The sequence below is a fragment of the Brugia malayi genome (assembly GCF_000002995.4).
Source record: "Brugia malayi strain FR3 genome assembly, contig: Bm_v4_Chr4_scaffold_001, whole genome shotgun sequence".
In the NCBI taxonomy this organism is placed as follows: Eukaryota; Metazoa; Nematoda; class Chromadorea; order Rhabditida; family Onchocercidae; genus Brugia; species Brugia malayi.
Genome location: NW_025062478.1, coordinates 11,088,778 through 11,108,830, shown reverse-complemented (window position 1 = coordinate 11,108,830; position 20,053 = coordinate 11,088,778). Strand labels below are relative to the sequence as shown.

The 20,053-nt window shown below is 29.9% G+C and overlaps 4 protein-coding genes across 5 annotated transcripts; 2 read left to right on the top strand and 2 right to left on the bottom strand.

The window, feature by feature from the left end:
- Positions 1 to 1,246: 1,246 nt before the first annotated feature.
- Bm14305 (Ground-like domain containing protein) lies at positions 1,247 to 2,834 on the bottom strand (the record flags this gene model as incomplete). Its single annotated transcript, XM_001897318.2, has 4 exons — positions 1,247 to 1,423; positions 1,614 to 1,814; positions 2,009 to 2,210; positions 2,725 to 2,834. Coding segments are annotated over 4 exons (690 nt in total), but the record flags the coding sequence as incomplete, so codon positions are not given.
- Positions 2,835 to 3,394: 560 nt separating this feature from the next.
- On the top strand, positions 3,395 to 9,783 carry Bm2343 (Ground-like domain containing protein; the record flags this gene model as incomplete). Its single annotated transcript, XM_001897317.2, has 6 exons — positions 3,395 to 3,607; positions 3,942 to 4,169; positions 4,323 to 4,423; positions 6,744 to 6,831; positions 6,924 to 7,697; positions 9,160 to 9,783. The coding sequence occupies 6 exons, from the start codon at positions 3,395 to 3,397 to the stop codon at positions 9,781 to 9,783; spliced, it is 2,028 nt and encodes a 675-aa protein (XP_001897352.2).
- Positions 9,784 to 12,666: 2,883 nt separating this feature from the next.
- Bm17823 (Uncharacterized protein) lies at positions 12,667 to 14,077 on the bottom strand (the record flags this gene model as incomplete). Of its 2 annotated transcripts, XM_043082417.1 has the most annotated exons (3): positions 12,667 to 13,293; positions 13,446 to 13,706; positions 14,024 to 14,077. In XM_043082417.1, the coding sequence occupies 3 exons, from the start codon at positions 14,075 to 14,077 to the stop codon at positions 12,667 to 12,669; spliced, it is 942 nt and encodes a 313-aa protein (XP_042938351.1). The 2 variants fall into 2 exon arrangements, with proteins under 2 accessions (XP_042938351.1, XP_042938352.1); XM_043082418.1 differs by lacking the exon at positions 12,667 to 13,293 and having other exon boundaries at positions 13,374 to 13,706.
- Positions 14,078 to 16,008: 1,931 nt separating this feature from the next.
- Positions 16,009 to 17,765, top strand: Bm17822 (Uncharacterized protein; the record flags this gene model as incomplete). The annotated part of the gene is made up of 3 exons (XM_001897314.2): positions 16,009 to 16,065; positions 16,166 to 16,844; positions 17,602 to 17,765. 3 exons carry the CDS (start codon positions 16,009 to 16,011, stop codon positions 17,763 to 17,765), a joined length of 900 nt encoding a protein of 299 aa, XP_001897349.2.
- Between the last annotated feature and the right edge of the window lie 2,288 nt (positions 17,766 to 20,053).

Below are 20,053 nucleotides of genomic sequence, written 5' to 3'. Positions count from 1 at the left end.
CATTAATTAATTAAAAATAAAAATAAAGAAAATTGAAGTGAAATCTTATAATTTCCTTTTTTCAAATTTTTTTTAAAATTGCTGCAAAAGACAAAAATATTCACTATTGGAAAGCAAATATGAACATTTTCTGTTTCTAATTTCATTTTTTAAATTTATATTCTTAGAAAATTGTTTTAATTTTTTACAAAATGAAGTAACTTCAATTCTACAATTTGTCATAATTTTGAATGAAAATTTTTATGTTGTTTTTTGGAGTTTTTCTACTTTCACAGCTCTTTTACTTCCCATAAATTTATCGCTTTTAGCCAGTACAATTTGTTATACGAAATTTTGAAATAAGTAATAAGAACAAAAAGAAATTTTCGTATTTGAACTTTTCTCTTGCATTTGAAATTTGATATTTGATGAACTCGTTTTCAATTAGAATTTCAAAATTCCACTATGTCAATTTCATTTCAAAAAATAGAAATGAATTGATTTATGCATCCTTTCAGAGAAACAATTCTTTGAATGAAAAATTAAGTTTAATTTATATTTACATGTTATAGTGATGGCATACAACATGCACCTAAGAAGTAATTAGTAATAAATTATGATTAATCAATCTTAAGTGCTCTAACCGGAATATAAAAGAGAATTTTGATCGGATAGCAGTTCTTTTTTTTAACTTTTTTGTTTCCTTTTTCCTTTTCATTATTCCGTTCAAAAAACTATATATTCGCCTACTTAATTATTTATTTCTTAATTAGCAAAAAAAAAAAAAATAAAACAAATTTTGTCTTGCCTGAAATGATTGATTCGAATTTTGATGAATCTTTTTTTTTTTTCTTTCTGCTTATGTATTTTTCATTAATCATTTATTGCTATTTGAAAATACCAAAAAATGAAGAAAGATTTTTCGACAGAGAAAAATAGATAAATCATTTCAAAATGCACATACAGTGCTTGCATATGGCATAAAAAAAATTTGCTAAAACATGCAAAGCTTGAAGTAATGATTTGAAAATCAATGACATTGACAAAAACGAGTGACATTTTTATTGCAAAAAGTATTAAAATTAAAATTTTACAGTGGCAGTATGATAGAATACAAAAGAAAATTTAAATGACAATGAAAATTCATAGTTTTATTTGGAAGGGATACTGATTAAAAGTGTGAAACAATGAGAAAATCTTTCATGCATATTTTACAGAGTTTAAAAATTCTGAAATATTTGCGCTTTCCTCTGCTGTTTCTGAAGTATCACAAATTTTTAAAAGCATAACAAACTATGCCAGCTTTGTTCACCTGGCAGAAATCAACGGTATATGCACTGTAAGTAAGATCACCAGTGCTACAAAAGATATTGTATTCACCCAGTAATTTTGTCACTTTTTTCATGATTAGCTTTTGTGACACTATTAGATTCGATGTCATCATCTGTAAAAAAAAAAAAAAAAAATTAATTTACATTTAAAAATTTAATTCACTGAATTAGCATTTATTTACTTGGTGATAGCAATATTCTGAAAATAATAATAGTTAAGTTATCTGCAATAATTATTTATGGAAAATTGCAAATAGTAACGTAAAAATTTTCTTATTTAAAATTGCTTAAAAATGTTCAAACCTTAGAAATAATTTCGCCGAGTATTTTATTGTTGCATACAGAATTTACTGTAATAATTGTATCATTTGAAATATTTCGTTTCATCCGCTTAATACATTGTTTGCCACATGTTTTGCAACATTCATTCAGAATAATTGGCTTATTAATTATTTTGTAAATTGGTTTTACAACTGGGATTGGTACTGTTTTTATAGTTGGTTTCTAAATTTAATAAATAAATTCTGCTACAGAACTTGTTATAAATGTTTGTAAAATATGAAACAATTTAATTTTAATAAATTGAAATAGAGAAAAAATCAACGAAAAGTTAAAAAATTTTATGCAAAAATTTATTTAGCAATTTTGCAATATTTAGAGTGAAATAAACTGAAAAAAATGTTGGTAAAATAACTTACAATGCATACAGGGCACGATTGAGGTAAGAGAATAGGGCAAACTGGTACTGGCGGGCAGATTTTGGGTTGGCAGATGACTGGTGGTGGGCAAGAAGAACATGGTTGAGGTGACGGGCACGATGGGCAATTGCAACTTGCTCTCAACAGGCCAAATAATACAAATTGGGTAGTGGACAACAGAAATAAATAATTGAACATTTTTCTAAAAATATTTAAATAATTTACTTATTTTACTATGGAATAATCACCGATCCGGTCAATAATGCATTCGTTAATTAAAGTTTAGCTAACCTCTGAATCTAATCCGGTTTTTTCATCCATCTAACAAGCCGAAATTGAGCAGGGAATTTATTTTCTTCCTTTCTAATTCCTTGTTTTTATGATTATTTATCAGATTCATGAAATACTTAAATAATAATAACTTACACCTGACAAGCAAAACTCAGGTATCAATTCAGAAAAGAAGCAGTTTACAATTTCTAGAATGACTTTTTGCAGGCATAAGCAATTTGATTTAGACAGAAAAAATTCATGAAAAGAAATGAAAATTTCATTACATAATTATTTTCTTTTATGTCACTATTAATCGTAGACATAAATTTTTGAGGTTACTATGAGAATTCTCTGTTTATGAATCATTTATATGAAATTAAAAAAAAAAAAAATAGAAAAGTTTACAAGGTGGAACTGTTTTGATACTTAATTGCTGCTCAAACCTTCCTTTTATATAATTCTTTTCCTTTTTTGGCCCATAAATATTCCATGAAATAATTGCAAATTTCTTCTTCATATTCGGTTTCCGGTTTGTCGATTCTCTATAAAAGGCCTTAAAAAATGTTGAGAAAATAATAACATATTATGCAGTACATATATCATTTCATTTTTCTATCCAAAATACTTTAGCATCAATAATTTTTGTCTAATGCTTCAGTATTTTATTTTCTGCTTAATATAGATAATGATAAATTTATCACCTAATGATTGCATAATAATCTGATTATCCGACAAGCAATAAAACTTATTTTTTTTACTATTTAAATCTTTATGTAGCAAAAAATGGTATTAACTGAAATATTCGCTTTATAATTTTCCATGAACTAAAGTGTTGAACTTCATGAAATGTTGTAAAGATGTGTTAAGCAACATTTTAAGTTTATTATTTAACAGACCAATTGTATTTCATAAAGCTCCAAAAACAAAGTATTTAAATCGTCATTTTCAATAAAGTTAAATGTTTACGTAGAAATAATGTGGCATCAAATAGAGACTTTGTTGATTAAAATATTCTCAAATTTAGTTTAAATCAAATTTTTTGATTTAAATTAATTTTTTAGCAATATGCATTATAGAATCTTACATTTGGTAACTCATTTCAGATCTTATTCAATGACTGAAATGTTCCGTCAATGTGGTATTATGTTCCTCGTTACAGTACACGTGTACGTCATAGAAGCGTCACCATGTCGTTGCTCATCTTGTCAGACATCGGGAGTTTCATGCTCTAAGCCTGTCGTGTGTCCCACACCGGTCAGCTGCCCACTACAAACATGTCCAGTACCGTCACCATGTCCACAACCACCTCCATGTCCGCCATGTCTTGTAAGTATTTCAATCAGTTATTCTTAACTTTTCTTTTTTGCGTAAAAATTTCTTTTAAAATATAATATTTATGTAAAAAAGAAATTTTTTGATTTGTTAAAAATTTGGTAGTCAAATGAAGAAAAGATTAATATATATGAATTAATTAGCTAAAATTTACACTGAATTAAAAAACAAAAAGCATATTTGCTGTAAAAAATGATAAATTTAAATGATTTGTTTATTTGTTACTTGTTTAATGTCCTTTAAACAAGCAATTGAACTTCCAATTATTTCAAGCATAAACAAAAAAAATCCCACCTGACATTCATCGTTTTATTATTTTTCATTTCAGAATACAGTAATACAACAACCGGTACTTGTTACTTATCGAGTAATAGTGCCAGTAGTACGAAAAATTCCTATCATTGAAAATACCTGCTGCAGTACTTGCGCAATTCCGTGTATTGCACGTAAGAAACGTGAATTATTAGCGGAAGATGAATTATTAATCAATAATAGCACCAAATTACCAGTGAATCCTGTATGCAATAGCAAAAGCTTGCAAGAAATAATGAGTGAAGTATGGATCAATGTTTATGCTTAATTTACAACTTTACAGCTAATTAATTCATTTCCTACTAATCATCCAATCAATTGATCAATCGATCAATCAACCAATCAATCAAATAATGCTCGCTGGAAATAATAGAATCATTTTTTCTTATCTTTGCAGAATATTTCGACAACTGCTGCTGAATCACAACGTTTAATTCAAAAAGTATCGGAAACTCAACTCGGTGGACATTTCAATGTTCTCTGCAGCAACAGCGATCTGTCCTATTCAGTACTTACCACTTCAAGTTTCTGTCAATATCAGAAGGATAATATCATATGCTATGCTTTTAAAATGCCCTAATTTCACTAAATGAAATCATTTTATCTTTTACGAAACTATTAATTTTCATTCTAAAATTCTGCTCCTCAGATATCAATAATAAACTGCTTGTAATAAAAAGTAGATATTGATTAATTTTAAAAGTTATAATAGTAATAAAATTAATTCAATTAATTTTTATTTGTTTGGAAGGTTAGTTAAAATACTGATATGTTTTCATTGTTGTTGGAAAATTTACGATTAGTTTTGTGATAGGGATAATTTGTGATAAATTGATATGTTAATTATAGAAAGGGGTTTTTCATATGAATATATGAAAAAGTGGCAAAGAAAAACAGCTTTTTATTTATCATTCAGTGAAACAAACATGACTTATTTGACATCAAGACTTTCAGATTTTCTTTTTTCTTGAAATTAAAAAAATTTTGTGCTTTTCAAAACTTTAATAGAAATTTATGAACTACAAATCTTCAACACGAACGAATCACATATATGATTTTTGTTTTATTGTATCACATCAATCTTTATTGGTTTATATAAATAAATTCATTTTCGATAGTAACAATTTTATATTATATATATTATTATTTCAATTTGGTTCATTACAAATAAGTCACTTACTTGACAAATAAAAGCGAAATACTTGGCAAATGAAGTACGAGATTAATATAGCTGGTACCATTTAAATAATATTTGATGAACAGTTCAAAAACATTGCAGTTATAGGAGGTAACAAATAAGTCAAAATTTACATGCTTCATTTGTGATCACGTGATACACGTAGTTGTTGGTATACAGCTAGCAAAGTTATATCATCAACTTTTCCATAAACTTTAACAATTTCAACGTCCGAAATTATTGGGACACGAATACATATATAGTCCAGAACAATCAGAGCACTGAAAAAAGTATTTTGCTACAGAGAAAAGCATAAGGGAGAAGATTGAAAGAGAAAATGCTTCTATTTGATCTCATTTAAAAATGTTTATGAAAGTTGTAAACAACATTAGCTTCCGTTTGAAATAATGCCAAAAACGATTGAAATTACTGAATCTTTAATTTATGAATGAGATTTTGAAGACAATAAACAAGTAAAAATGCTGTTTCGATAAGAAATTAAGCATAAAATCGCAGAATTTTAATAAGCAATGCGAAAACATTGACGTAAAATTTACTAATCAATAAAATGACGAATTTTAATTTCGTTAAATCATTTACGTCGGATAGATTAGCTATGCACTGCACACAAACTTCCCAAGCGCTTCATTAATTAATCGAATGCTACACTCCGATTCATCGTGAACAGGTGAATTTGTATCAGACCAAACATCCTCCTCATTTGCTTTTTATTGTTCCAATCAGCCAATTGATCTATCGATTTGTTACTGGGGTTCAACCGCTAATTCTAATTCCAATTAAAATACTAATATCTAATGAGTAACACTGACAGGCTACATCGAATTAATGATTCCTTGACTCTGACTTAGAACTTTAGGAAAAAAGACCACCGTTTTTTTCTTTTTTAATTTTACTATGGTTGAGATTTGAAAGGTTGATAAGTATTAGAAATATCAATTAGTACTCATTTCACCACTACTTTCACACATTACATGATGCAAAGAAATTCAATAAGCTTAATTTGCATGCATACATAGCAAATTTGAAAATGAAGTCGAAGCCAAAGATTATAAAAATTTGTTGAAATCATTTAGCACTTATAAATCAATATTAAGAGATGCAGCAATGCAGTTTTCCCCTCTCGTTAATATTCCCAAAGATTGGAAAATGTGGAAAAATTGAAACAAAATGAAATAAAATTGCAAAAAATGTCACAATTGCTTTGCATAAATTATTTTTAACAGTACAATATAGCAGCTGAAATGAAATTATTCAGTGTAAAGAATCAAACACTGATTGCTATTATCATATCATTATACGTAATATTTTATATTCTATTATTATTATCCCTATATTGCTTGTTACACGTCGACGTAAGTTATCAATATACATAATTTGCCACCTCCATCTGAATGAGCATTTATACATGCGATTATTTAACAATATCTAACAGAAATAATTGGATGGCCTCTGTCAAACTCTCTTCCACGATTTTCATTTATTTATTTTGTTTTATTTTCAGAGTTCTGACTTATGAGAAAGATTTTGGGACTCGATAATAATTTAGAAAAGCATTTTTTTGGAGAAATTTCTTATTTGCGTATTTGTTAATGAGCTATCGTAAAATTTGAGTGTTTTCAGGGTTGGCAACAAATTATTCACATTGGCAATTGCCGTGCATTTCATTTATTTCTTCTTCTTTTTGCAACTGAGCAATATTCAAACAACCGTAAGTCCATTTAAACTTTAAAAAATACAACATAGCGTTGCGACACCTAAAATTTTACACAGTATGAAATTGATAATTTCATATCATTTGAGGTAGCGCAAACAGATCAAACAGAACCATTGGATTTATCAATATCAAAAGCGAAAAAGAAGAGGGATGGATTAGAAGGCTTATCAATGGAAAGAGAGAATGAAGAAGAGATTGGATTGCAAGTGCTTCAAACAAAACCATTGGATTTATCGGCTCCAAAAGCGAAAAAGGAAGGAAATAGGGCACAAGGTTTATCAGTGGAGGGAGTGGCTAATGAACGAATTAAACCGCAGCAACAGCTTGTTACAATGGAAACAGTGGAGGTAATGGAACTATCAAAGAAAGAAAGAAGGGCGGGAAGGAAGCAGCATTGCAATATATGTCAAAAGGAAGTAACACATATGAAAGAACATATGATGACTCATACCGGTGAGAAGCCGTACAGTTGTTCAATATGTAAAAAGAAATTCACTAGTTCCAGTAATATGAATAAACACATGTTGATTCATACAGGTGAAAAGCCGTACAGTTGTTCAATATGCAAAAAGAATTTCACTCAGTTCGGGGATGTGAAAAGACATATGATGATTCATACCGGTGAAAAACCGTACAGTTGTCCAATATGCGGGAAAAGTTCCACTGATCCCAGTAATATGAAAAGGCACATCATGACTCATACCGGTGAGATGCCGTACAGTTGTCCAATATGCAAAAAGAATTTCACTCAGTTCGGGGATGTGAAAAGACATATGATGATTCATACCGGTGAAAAACCGTACAGTTGTCCGATATGCAGGAAAAGTTTTATACAAAAACACATTTTGCAGTCTCACATGGTAACTCATGATATGAATAGACCTATCTACAACTGTACTGTATGCAGTAAATATTTTAAGACTAAAAGAAGCCTGAAATTTCACATGCAGAATCATTAAACCTTGTGCACTTTAAAGAAAAGAAATGCGCTTTGATAGTTCTGTTGTTATTGATTATTTATATTTTCTATTGGTCAAATTCTAGTTACATATTCCTTTTTTTATTGACAAATTATTGTTAGTATCTTTGGTCTTATATGCAAATTAAGGTCATTTCCTTCACTATTTTGATCCCTGTAATGTATTTCTCAACATTAGGTGCATCATTGATTTCATTTGTATATGGGCAGTCATCTATCATGTAGGTATTATTTTTTTTTTTTTTTTCTATATTTTAATTTTGCTAAATTATGTTTTAATTAAATGCCAGCAATAAATTACAACATCGGCTGCAGTTTTCTTCCATGTATCTTCACATATTAGATTAATAGATAACAGATTAGCGAAAGCCAGATCAACTACTAATAAGAACAAACCCAAAACTTTTTAATAACAAGATAATTAGTGTATGATATTCCGTTCACCAACAGTTTCTTTTTTTTTTTTTCATAGAGATAAAGATAATTCACACCAAAATGACCACGTTCTTTTTTTAGTTTCATTATGGTTGAAATTTGAAAGATTAATAAGTGTTAGAAATCATCAATTGATACTCATTTGACAGCTACCTTCATCACATTATATGTTGCAAAATATTTTAATAAGCTTAATTTACATACTTACATAGCAAACTTGAAAATATAGTCCAAACCAAAGATTAGAAAGATTTACTGAAATCATCGAAAATGTAAAAAAATTGTGCAAAAAATATCACAACTGCTTTGCATAAATTATTTGCAACAATGCGATATAGCAACTGAAATGGAATTATTTAGTGTATAGGATTAAATAGTGACTGCCATTATCATATCACTGTACGTATTTTTTTATATCCTATTGTTATTACTATACCTGTGTTATTATACGTGGACATAGGTTATCAATCCACGTAGTTTGCCACTCCCATCTGAATGAGCATTTATACATACAATTCTCCAACAATACCTAAACAGAAGTAATCGGATAGCCTCTGTCAAACTTTTCTACAAATTTCATGCAGTAAGTTCTGTTTCACTTATTTCGATAGAAGATGTTACTACTTTTCAAACTTTTGAGTTATGACAAGGATTTTGAATTCGATGATAAATTTGTAAATAATCTAATATATTTAAAAAAGCATTTACTTGAAAAAACTTCTCCTTTTCGCACTTTTCAGAATTGGCAAGAAATTATTCATTGACATGCATTTCATCTATTTTTTTTTCTTCTTCCAACTGAGCAATATTCAAACCACCGTAAGTCCATTTAAAGTATAAAAATGCAACATAGCGCTGCGATTTAAAATTTTACACGGTATCAGATTGATAATTTTATATCATTTGAGGTAGCGCAAACGGATCAAACTGAACCGTTGGATTTATCAATATCAAAAGCGAAAGAGAAGAGGGATGGTTTACAAGGCTTATCAATGGAAAGAGAGAATGAAGAAGAGATTGGATTGCAAGTGTTTCAAACAAAGCCCTTGGATTTATCGGCTTCAAAAGCGAAAAAGGAAGGAAATAGGTCACAAAGTTTATCAATGGAGGAAGTAAGTAATGAACGAATAAAACCTCTGTTACGGCTCGTTCCAATCGAAAAACTGATGGAAGTAGTGAAACTATCAAAGCAAGAAAGAAGGACGAGAAAAAAGCAGCGTTGTGAGATATGTCGAAAGGAAGTAATATATATGAAATCACATATGACGACTCATACCGGTGAGAAGCCGTACAGTTGTTCAATATGCAAAAAGAATTTCACTCAGTTCGGGGATATGAAAAAACATATGATGATTCATACCGGTGAAAAGCTGCACAGTTGCCCGATATGCAGGAAAAGTTTCACACATAAACACCATTTGCTGTCTCACATGGGAACTCATGACGTGAATAGACCTGTCTATCACTGTACTGTATGCAGTAAAGATTTTCAGACAAAAAATGGCTTGAAATTTCACATGCGGAATCATTAAACCTTGCGCACCTTAAAAAAAAGAAATGCTTTGCTATTTCTGTTGTCGTTGATTATTTATATTTTGGATTGATCAAATTCTAGTTACATATTCCTTTCTTTGTTGACAAGTTGCTGTCGGTATCTTTTATCTTATATGCATATTAAGGTCATTTCCTTCACTGTTTTGTTTCCTGTAACGCATTTCTCAACATTAGCTTCATCCAATGATTTCATTTGCAATTAGCCATGTGTGCTATGCACGAGATATTTGCAAATAAGTATCGATGTTGTTAAATTACTAATAAAATGAAATTGCTCATATGTATTCCTTTCTCGATTATTGCATATATAAAATGAAAATAAATTTTTGGGAAAGAAAAGAATCATCTTAATCACAACATATCATTTACATTCTTGGCTGCATCTCACTTATACATTAATATTCGTTGTTTGTTGCATAGTATAAGGTTGCTTATAGTATTTTTATGCAAAATCTGCTATAAGGAAGTTCCCTTATGATCTCCAACATGTTGTAAATTTATGAAATTATGAACTTAAATTGCAACTAGAATCATACGGTGGAAATAATTTTCTTCCATCAATAAACTTTTTTGCCCATTCAGCATTTTTTGATTCATTCTTTATTTAAATGGTGGAAGAGATATAACAGAAGAAAGTGGAAGATAATTTGACTTATTTGTTAGTTTCCTTCATTTTTCCAAAAAAAAAGAAACTGTTAGTGAACGGAATATCATAATAATGATTTTACAAATAATATTTTCTGGGTTTATTCTTATTAGTAGTTGATCCGGCTTTCGCTAATCTGTTATCTATTAATCTAATATGTGAAGATACATGGAAGAAAACTGAAGATACATGGAAGAAAAAATTCGTGGAGAAAATAAATAAATATTCCGTTTGAACCCCATTTTCTGTGTATATGTGTGTAAATAAAGCCTATTAAATTTTTATAGTTATCGTATATAACATATAATGTGATGAAGGTAATGTTACTTTATAGCAGTCATCTATTACATAGGTATTATTTTTTTTGCTGAATTTTAATTTTGCTAAATTATGTTAAAAAAATGCCAAAGATGGTGGTAAAGATCACTGACTGAGAGTGAGATTAGTAATGAGAAGCATTGGTTGCGTCCAATAATCATTTGCACAATATCTGGTTGGCATCACTTGAAATGCTGACCCTGAAGGTATCAGTCCGCCATCTATGGCTATATCATAGCCTAGTTTCAAGTTACTTTTGATTATAAGCTCGGACTAGAACTATTTATAATTTTTCAACTAAAACTTTATTTGACAATTTGTCTTTACAAAAATGGATAGTGACAAGATATAATTTATACATTTTAAACATGCGTTCTGGTAGTTTTCTTTAATGAATTTTAAGCAAATTCAAATAACCTGCAAAATCTTTTACAATTTTTTATTTCATAAACAATAAACAATCAGTCATTTATTTCAAGCGTCATTTTGGCAAATTCAAACCGTGATTAACATTGTTCCAATCGACATGTTAAGTTAGATTCATCCAAACGAGCATATAGAAGGTGAGGCACATCAATTCCTGAACTAAGTATAAAACAGTGCTTTTAACGATTCGTCTTTCATCCTCTTTCCGATATTGAATATCGACATATAGTGTAAATGATATGTAATTCAATTAACTGAAATTCATTGCATTATTTTGGCTAACAAATTGTCACAGTCAGTGAACAAACGATTTAGTAGGCTTTTTAAAAAATTTAATAAGCTTAATTTACACAATGTAAACAACTAATATAACAAAACCTATTCCAAGAAAAAACCTAAAAATACAAATGAACTTTAGAAACTTTTGATTTCGGAATTTGAAAATTGAAAATATTAAGGAAAAATGGAATAAAATTGTGCAAAAAATATCACAACTGCTTTGCATAAATCCAGTCAGATCCAACCGGTTTCAAAAGTGTAGGCATCCATGATTTCTTTATTTTTTAAGTTCTAAAGAATTAGTCACATTTATTTTAATCTGTTTAAAAGAAATTTTTTTTTTTTTACATTTATAGTAAGCAAGCTGTTGCGTTTCCTTTTTGATCCATTTAGAGATCCGAGATAATTTTAAGGTAATAGAATAATTTTTGAAGCCTAATTTGAATAGTTCTTACCTTTCAACAAACTCTTTAACTTTGAATGATATTTCTCTCTGTGTAAATTATTTGCCACTTTGCATTTAACTGATTCCATCACTGCGTTTTAAGTAAAAAAAGATGACAAGGAATTATTTCCATCGTACGACTTTTCTAGTTGCAACTAAGTCCAAGATTTCATAAATTTACAGCATGTTGGAGATCATAAGGGACCTTCCTGACAACAGATTTTGCATAAAAATACTTATAATCAACCCTATACTATGCAACAAACAACGAATAAATAAAAGCAAATAATGTATAAGTGAGATGCAGCCAAGAATGTAAATGATATGAATCTGATTTACTGCAAATCGCATAATCATATAACTTTATGAAGTGATATGTTGTGATTAAGATGATTCTTTTCTTTCCCAAAAATTTATTTTCATTTTATATATGCAATAATCGAGGAAGGAATACATATGAGCAATTTCATTTAACAATATCGATACTTATTTGCAAATATCTCGTGCATAGCACATATGGTCATATACAAATGAAATCAATGGATGAAGCAAATGTTGAGAAATGCGTTACAGGAATCAAAACAGTGAAGGAAATGACCTTAATATACATATAAGGTCAAAGATATCAACAATAACTTCTCAACAAAAAAAGGAATATATAACTAGAATTTGATCAATACAAAATATAAATAATCAACAGCAACAGAAATAGCAAAGCGCATTTCTTTTCTTTAAAGTGCGCAGGATTTAATGATTCCGCATGTGAAATTTCAAACTGGTTTTAGTCTGAAAATCTTTACTGCATACAGTACAGTGGTAAACAGGTCTATTCATGTCATGAGTTACCATGTGAGACTGCAAAGTGTATCTTCGAGTGTAACTTTTTCCGCATATCGGACAACTGTACGGCTTTTCACCGGTATGAATCATCATATGTTTTTTCATATCCCCGAACTGAGTGAAACTCTTTTTGCATATTGAACAACTGTACGGTTTCTCACCGGTATGAATCATCACATGTTTTTTAATATTACTGAACTGAGTAAAATTCTTTTTGCATATTGGACAACTGTACGGCATCTCACCGGTATGAGTCATGATGTGCCTTTTCATATTACTGGGATCAGTGAAACTTTTCCCGCATATTGGACAACTGTACGGCTTCTCACCAGTATGAGTCATCATATGTTTTTTCAGATTAATGGAGATAGTGAAATTCTTTTTGCATGTCGGACAACTGTACGGCTTCTCATCGGTATGAATCATCATATGTTTTTTCATATTACCGGGTTCAGTGAAACTTTTCCTGCATATCGGACAACTGTACGGCTTTTCACCGGTATGAATCATCATATGTCTTTTCATATCCACGAACTGAGTGAAATTCTTTTTGCATATTGAACAACTGTATGGCTTCTCACCGGTATGAGTCATCATATGTCCTTTCATATGTGTTACTTCCTTTTGACATATATTGCAATGCTGCTTCCTTCCGCCCTTCTTTCTTTCTTTGATAGTTCCATTACCTCCACTGTTTCCATTGTAACAAGCTGTTGCTGCGGTTTAATTCGTTCATTAGCCACTCCCTCCACTGATAAGCCTTGTGGCTTATTTCCTTCCTCTTTCACTTTTGAAGCCAATAAATCCAAAGGTTTTGTTTGAAGCAATTGCAGTCCAATTTCTTCTTCACCCATTCTTTCCATTGATAAGCCTTGTAATGCATTGCCTTTCTCTTTCACTTTTGATATTGATAAATCCAATGGTTCTGTTTGATCCGTTTGCGCTACCTCAAATGATATGAAATTATCAATCTGATACCGTGTAAAATTTTAAATCGCAGCGCTACATTGTATTTTTAAACTTTAAATGGACTTACGATGGTTTGAATATTGCTCAGTTGGAAGAAGAAAAAAAATAGATGAAATGCATGTCAATGAATAACTTCTTGCCAATTCTGAAAAATGCGAAAAGGAGAAATTTCTTCAAGTAAATGCTTTCTAAATATATTAGATTATTTACAAATTTATCATCGAATCCAAAATCCCTATCATAATTCAAAAGTTTGAAAAGTGGTAACTATCGAAATAAGTGAAACAGAACTTACTGAATGAAATTTGTAGGAGAGTTTGACAGGGCTACCTGTTATGATCTCCAACATGCTGTAAATTTATGAAATTGTGGACTTAGTTGCAACTAGAAAAGTCGTACGATGGTAACCTATGTCCACGTATAATAACACAGGTATAGTAATAACAATAGGATATAAAAAAATACGTACAGTGATATGATAATGGCAGTCACTATTTAATCCTATACACTAAATAATTCCATTTCAGTTGCTAAAGAGTTTGTTGAAAATTTATGCAAAGCAGTTGTGATATTTTTTGCACAATTTTATTCCATTCTGCTTCAATTTTTTTACATTTTCAATGATTTCAGCAAATATTTCTAATCTTTGGTTTGGACTTCATTTTCAAATTTGTTTTGTCAAATTTGCTATGTACATGTGTAAATTAAGCTTATTAAATTTTTTTGCTACATATGATGTGATGAAGGTAGCTGTCAAATGAGTACCAATTGATATTTCTAACACATATCTATAGTGATGATGACAGTGATAATGTGATAATGAATAATGTTTAGAGGAAGAAAATTAATGATGACTATTTGATCATATTTTTTTTTGATCATATTAATCTGTCATCTATTAATCTAATATGTGAAGATACCTCAAAGGAAACCAGATGTTGTAATTCATGGCGAAAATAAACAACTGATTGTTTATTGTTTATGAAATGATAAATTATAAATGATTCAACAAAGAATACAAAAAAGGTATTAACTAATGTTATTATAGATTTTTTCATTTTAGCAAAAGCTTTATTTCTTTTATGGCAGTATTATGTAGTGTAAATTGCAAAACATTTACACTATATTTGATATTCAATATCGGAAAGAGGATGAAAGACGAATCGTTAAAAGTAACTTGAAAACTAGGCTATGATAAAAAATACAATAACTATAACCCTTGTAAATAATGGAAACCATGACCTGATTTGAGCAAATCATGTGCAATGCAACAAAAATATGTTTGAACATATATTTCTTAAAGTGTGTTACAGTTTTCTAATATTGTTGGCATTTAATTAAAACATAATTTAGCAAAATTAAAATTCAGCAAAAAAAATAATACCTATGTAATAGATGACTGCCTATAAAAGTAACATTTTTTTCATAACAAATAGGTAGTAGGCATTTCTAAATTTCCACTCTAATTGAAATGACTGTCTCAATTGTTTGCGAATGTTTTATACATGTCATTGACCTATTATCATGTATTTATGTCATAATCAATTTGAAGTTGAAATTATTTAGCATTTATAACATTATCAATTATAAGAGATCAGCTAAAGTGCTTTGTTCATCAAATTTCATCCGATGATTACCATCTGAAATTTTGTATATTTTCCAGAAAATATTATTTTGTAAAATCATTATTTGAAATTCATTATCAATGAACTTCTTAGTTCTAGAAGTCTTGGAAAAATGAAGGAAACTAACAAGAATAATAAAATGAGACTCCCTTGCAATGATTTTCGTGTTATTTCTTCCAAACGCAAAAATCATTTCGTAATAAGCACATGTAAATCTAAGAATTATACTAGCTCTCAAAAAACAAAATTATATATATATATATTGTACGTTTTTTTTCATACGTTGACGTAAGCTATCAATACACGTAGTTTGCCACTCCCATCTGAATGAGAACTTATACATGCGATTATCTAACAATACCCAGCAGAATTGATCGGTTGGCTTCTGTCAGACTCTCCTACAGTTTTCATTCAGGATGTTCTGTTTCATTCATTTCGATAGCAGATGCTACCACTTTTCAAACTTTTGAGTTATGACAAGGATTTTGGAATTAGATGACAAATTTGTAAATAATCTAATATATTTAGAAAAGCATTTACTTGAAGAAATATCTCCTTTGCTCACTTGTCAAACAGCAGCGATATTATTCTTTAGAAGCAACCGTCAGTAAATTTAAATGTTTTTCAGAATTAACAACAAATTATTCTCATTGACATGCATTTCATCTATTTATTCTTCTTCGTCTTCCAATTAAGCAATATTCAAACAACCGTAAGTACTTAAATTTAAAAATACAGCATAGCGCTATAATATATATATCGGGATTTAAAATTTTACACAGTGTGACATTGATAATTTCATATCATTTGAGGTAGCGCAAACGGAACAAACAGAACCGTTGGATTTATCAATATCAAAAGTGAAAGAGAAAGGAGATGGGTCACATGGCTTATCAATGGAAGAAGCGAGTGGTGAACGAATTAAACCGGGGCGACAACTCGTTCCAATCGAAACACTGATGGAAGTAGTGGAACTATCAAAGCAAGAAGGAAGGACGACGAACAAGCATCGTTGTGACATATGTCGAAGGGAAGTAGCAAATATAAAAACACATATGAAGACTCATATTGGTGAAAAGACGCATAGCTGTCCACTATGCAAGAGAAATTTCACTCAGTTAGGGGATATGAAAAAACATATGACGACTCATACTGGTGAAAAGCTGTACAGTTGTTCGATATGCAAAAAGAATTTCAGTCGGTCCGACAGTATGAAAAAGCATATGATGACACATACCGGTAAAAAGCCGTACAGTTGTTCGATATGCAAAAAGAATTTCGGTGATCTCTGTAATATGAAAAGGCATAAGACGACTCATACTGGTGAAAAGCTGTACAGTTGTTCGATATGCAAAAAGAATTTCACTAGGTCCAACAGTATGAAAGCACATATGGTGATTCATGCCGGTGAAAAGCTGTACAGTTGTTCGATATGCAAAAAAAATTTCACTCAGTTCGACAATATGAAAGCACATATGGTGATTCTTACCGGTGAAAAGCCGTACAATTGTTTGATATGCGGAAAAAGTTACACACAAAAACACAGTTTGCAGACTCACATGGTAACTCATGACATAAATACACTTGTCTATCACTGTGCTGTATGTAAAGATTTTCAGGTTGCTAAATCCAGCTTGAAATAGCACATGAAGAATCATTAAAGCTTGCACGCTGTTGTTCATTACTTACTACTTTTTTTATTGATGATTTATTATTTGTTTTTTGATCCTATATGTATACTAATATCTTTTTCTTTTAAGTTATCCTTGCAATGTATTTTTCAGCATTAGCTTCATCCATTGATTTCATTTGCAAGTAACTTTGCATGCTATGCAAGAATTTGCAAATAAATATCGCTATTGTTCAATTACTAATGAAATGAAATTGCTCACATGTATTCCTCCCTCGATTATTGCATAAATAAAGTGGAAATATATTTTTGGAAAGAAAAGAATCATCTTAATCACAACATATCACTTCATAAAGTTATATGATTATATGGTTATATGATTCATCCCATTACATTTCCGTTTATTCCTTTTTCCTCATACTTAGCTTGGACCACTACCAAGTAGCTAACGGCTGGGTTGTTTCTTTTCAATACTTGTTTGTGATGAAATGCTATGACGATAGGAGTGTGTGTGTGTTTCATTATCGTGGGGTCGCAGGAGAGAAGTGAGATTGTCTTCCAATTTCAGGAGAACATTTCACACATTTAAATTTAATGTTTTTGTAAAAGCATTTTCAGAAGAATTTGAAGATAAAAAGTTGAAGCGGAAACCGAAGAAGGAAGAAGAGGAAGGTAAACAGGAAGAAGAGGAGAAAGCACAAAAGAAAACTATTATTTGTTATGAAAAAAATGTTACTTTTACAGGCAGTCCATCTATCACTTTGCTTGTTTGTAAACAATGAAGATACCATCTTCATGGCTTCAACAAATCTTTCTAATCTTTGGTTTGGACTTCATTTTCAAATTTGTTTTGTCAAATTTGCTATGTACGTGTGTAAATTAAGCTTATTAAAATATTTTGTAACATATAATGTGATGAAGATAGCTGTCAAATGAGTACCAATTGATATTTCTAACACTTATCAACCTTTCAAATTTAAACCATAATAAAAAGAAAATAAAAGCGGTGGTCTTTTTTTAAACAATAATAACAGGATAGTGATAATGAATAATGTTTAGAGGAAGAAATGAATGATGATTATTTGATCATAATTTAAATGAAATGTTTTCTTTTTAAACTTTCTTCCATCAATAAACTTTTTTGCCCATTCAGCATTTTTTGATTCATTCTTTATTTAAATGGTGGAAGAGATATAACAGAAGAAAGTGGAAGATAATTTGACTTATTTTCTTCATCTCTATTTAAAAAAAAAAAGAAACTGTTAGTGAACGGAATATCATACACTAATCATCTTGTTATTAAAAAGTTTTGGGTTTATTCTTATTAGTAGTTGATCCGGCTTTCGCTAATCTGTTATCTATTAATCTAATATGTGAAGATACATGGAAGAAAACTGAAGATACATGGAAGAAAAAATTCGTGGAGAAAATAAATAAATATTCCGTTTGAACCCCATTTTCTGTGTATATGTGTGTAAATAAAGCCTATTAAATTTTTATAGTTATCGTATATAACATATAATGTGATGAAGGTAGCTGTCAAATGAATACCAGTTGATAATTTCTAATACTGATCAATCTTTCAACCAAAATCCTAACCGTAATGAAACTAGAAAAGAAAAAAGAAAAAGATGGTGGTAAAGATCACTGACTGAGAGTGAGATTAGTAATGAGAAGCATTGGTTGCGTCCAATAATCATTTGCACAATATCTGGTTGGCATCACTTGAAATGCTGACCCTGAAGGTATCAGTCCGCCATCTATGGCTATATAATTACCAGAGTTGCCTAGCGGCTCTACACGATAAGCTCGGACTAGAACTATTTATAATTTTTCACCGTAAAACTTGAGAAGGACAATTTGTCTTTACAAAAATGGATAGTGACAAGATATAATTTATACATTTTAAACATGCGTTCTGGTAGTTTTCTTTAATGAATTTTAAGCAAATTCAAATAACCTGCAAAATCTTTTTTGAGTCGTTTATTTCAAGAGCCAATATGAGCAGTCATTTATTTCAAGCGTCATTTTGGCAAATTCAAACCGTGATCTAACATTGTTCCAATCGACATGTTAAGTATAAATCATCATCCAAACGAGCATATAGAAGGTGAGGCACATCAATTCCTGAACTAAGTATAAAACAGTGCTTTTAACGATTCGTCTTTCATCCTCTTTCCGATATTGAATATCGACATATAGTGTAAATGATATGTAATTCAATTAACTGAAATTCATCTGCATTATTTTGGCTAACAAATTGTCACAGTCAGTGAACAAACGATTTAGTAGGCTTTTTAAAATGATTTAATCTATCATCATTTAATAACTAATAAAAAGACAACTAATATAACAAAACCTATTCCAAGAAAAAACCTAAAAATACAAATGAACTTTCCATTTGGAAAACTTTTGATTTCGGAATTTGAAAATTGAAAATATTAAGGAAAAACTTACCCAAATGAAAAAGGTTTGTAAACGAAACAACTTTCGCACACATCCCAGTCAGATCCAACCGGTTTCAAAAGTGTAGGCATCCATGATTTCTTTATTTTTTAAGTTCTAAAGAATTAGTCACATTTATTTTAATCTGTTTAAAAGAAATTTTTTTTTTTTTTACATTTATAGTAAGCAAGCTGTTGCGTTTCCTTTTTGATCCATTTAGAGATCCGAGATAATTTTAAGGTAATAGAATAATTTTTGAAGCCTAATTTGAATAGTTCTTACCTTTCAACAAACTCTTTAACTTTGAATGATATTTCTCTCTGTGTAAATTATTTGCCACTTTGCATTTAACTGATTCCATCACTGCGTTTTAAGTAAAAAAAGATGACAAGGAATTATTTCCATCGTACGACTTTTCTAGTTGCAACTAAGTCCACAATTTCATAAATTTACAGCATGTTGGAGATCATAAGGGACCTTCCTGACAACAGATTTTGCATAAAAATACTTATAATCAACCCTATACTATGCAACAAACAACGAATAAATAAAAGCAAATAATGTATAAGTGAGATGCAGCCAAGAATGTAAATGATATGAATCTGATTTACTGCAAATCGCATAA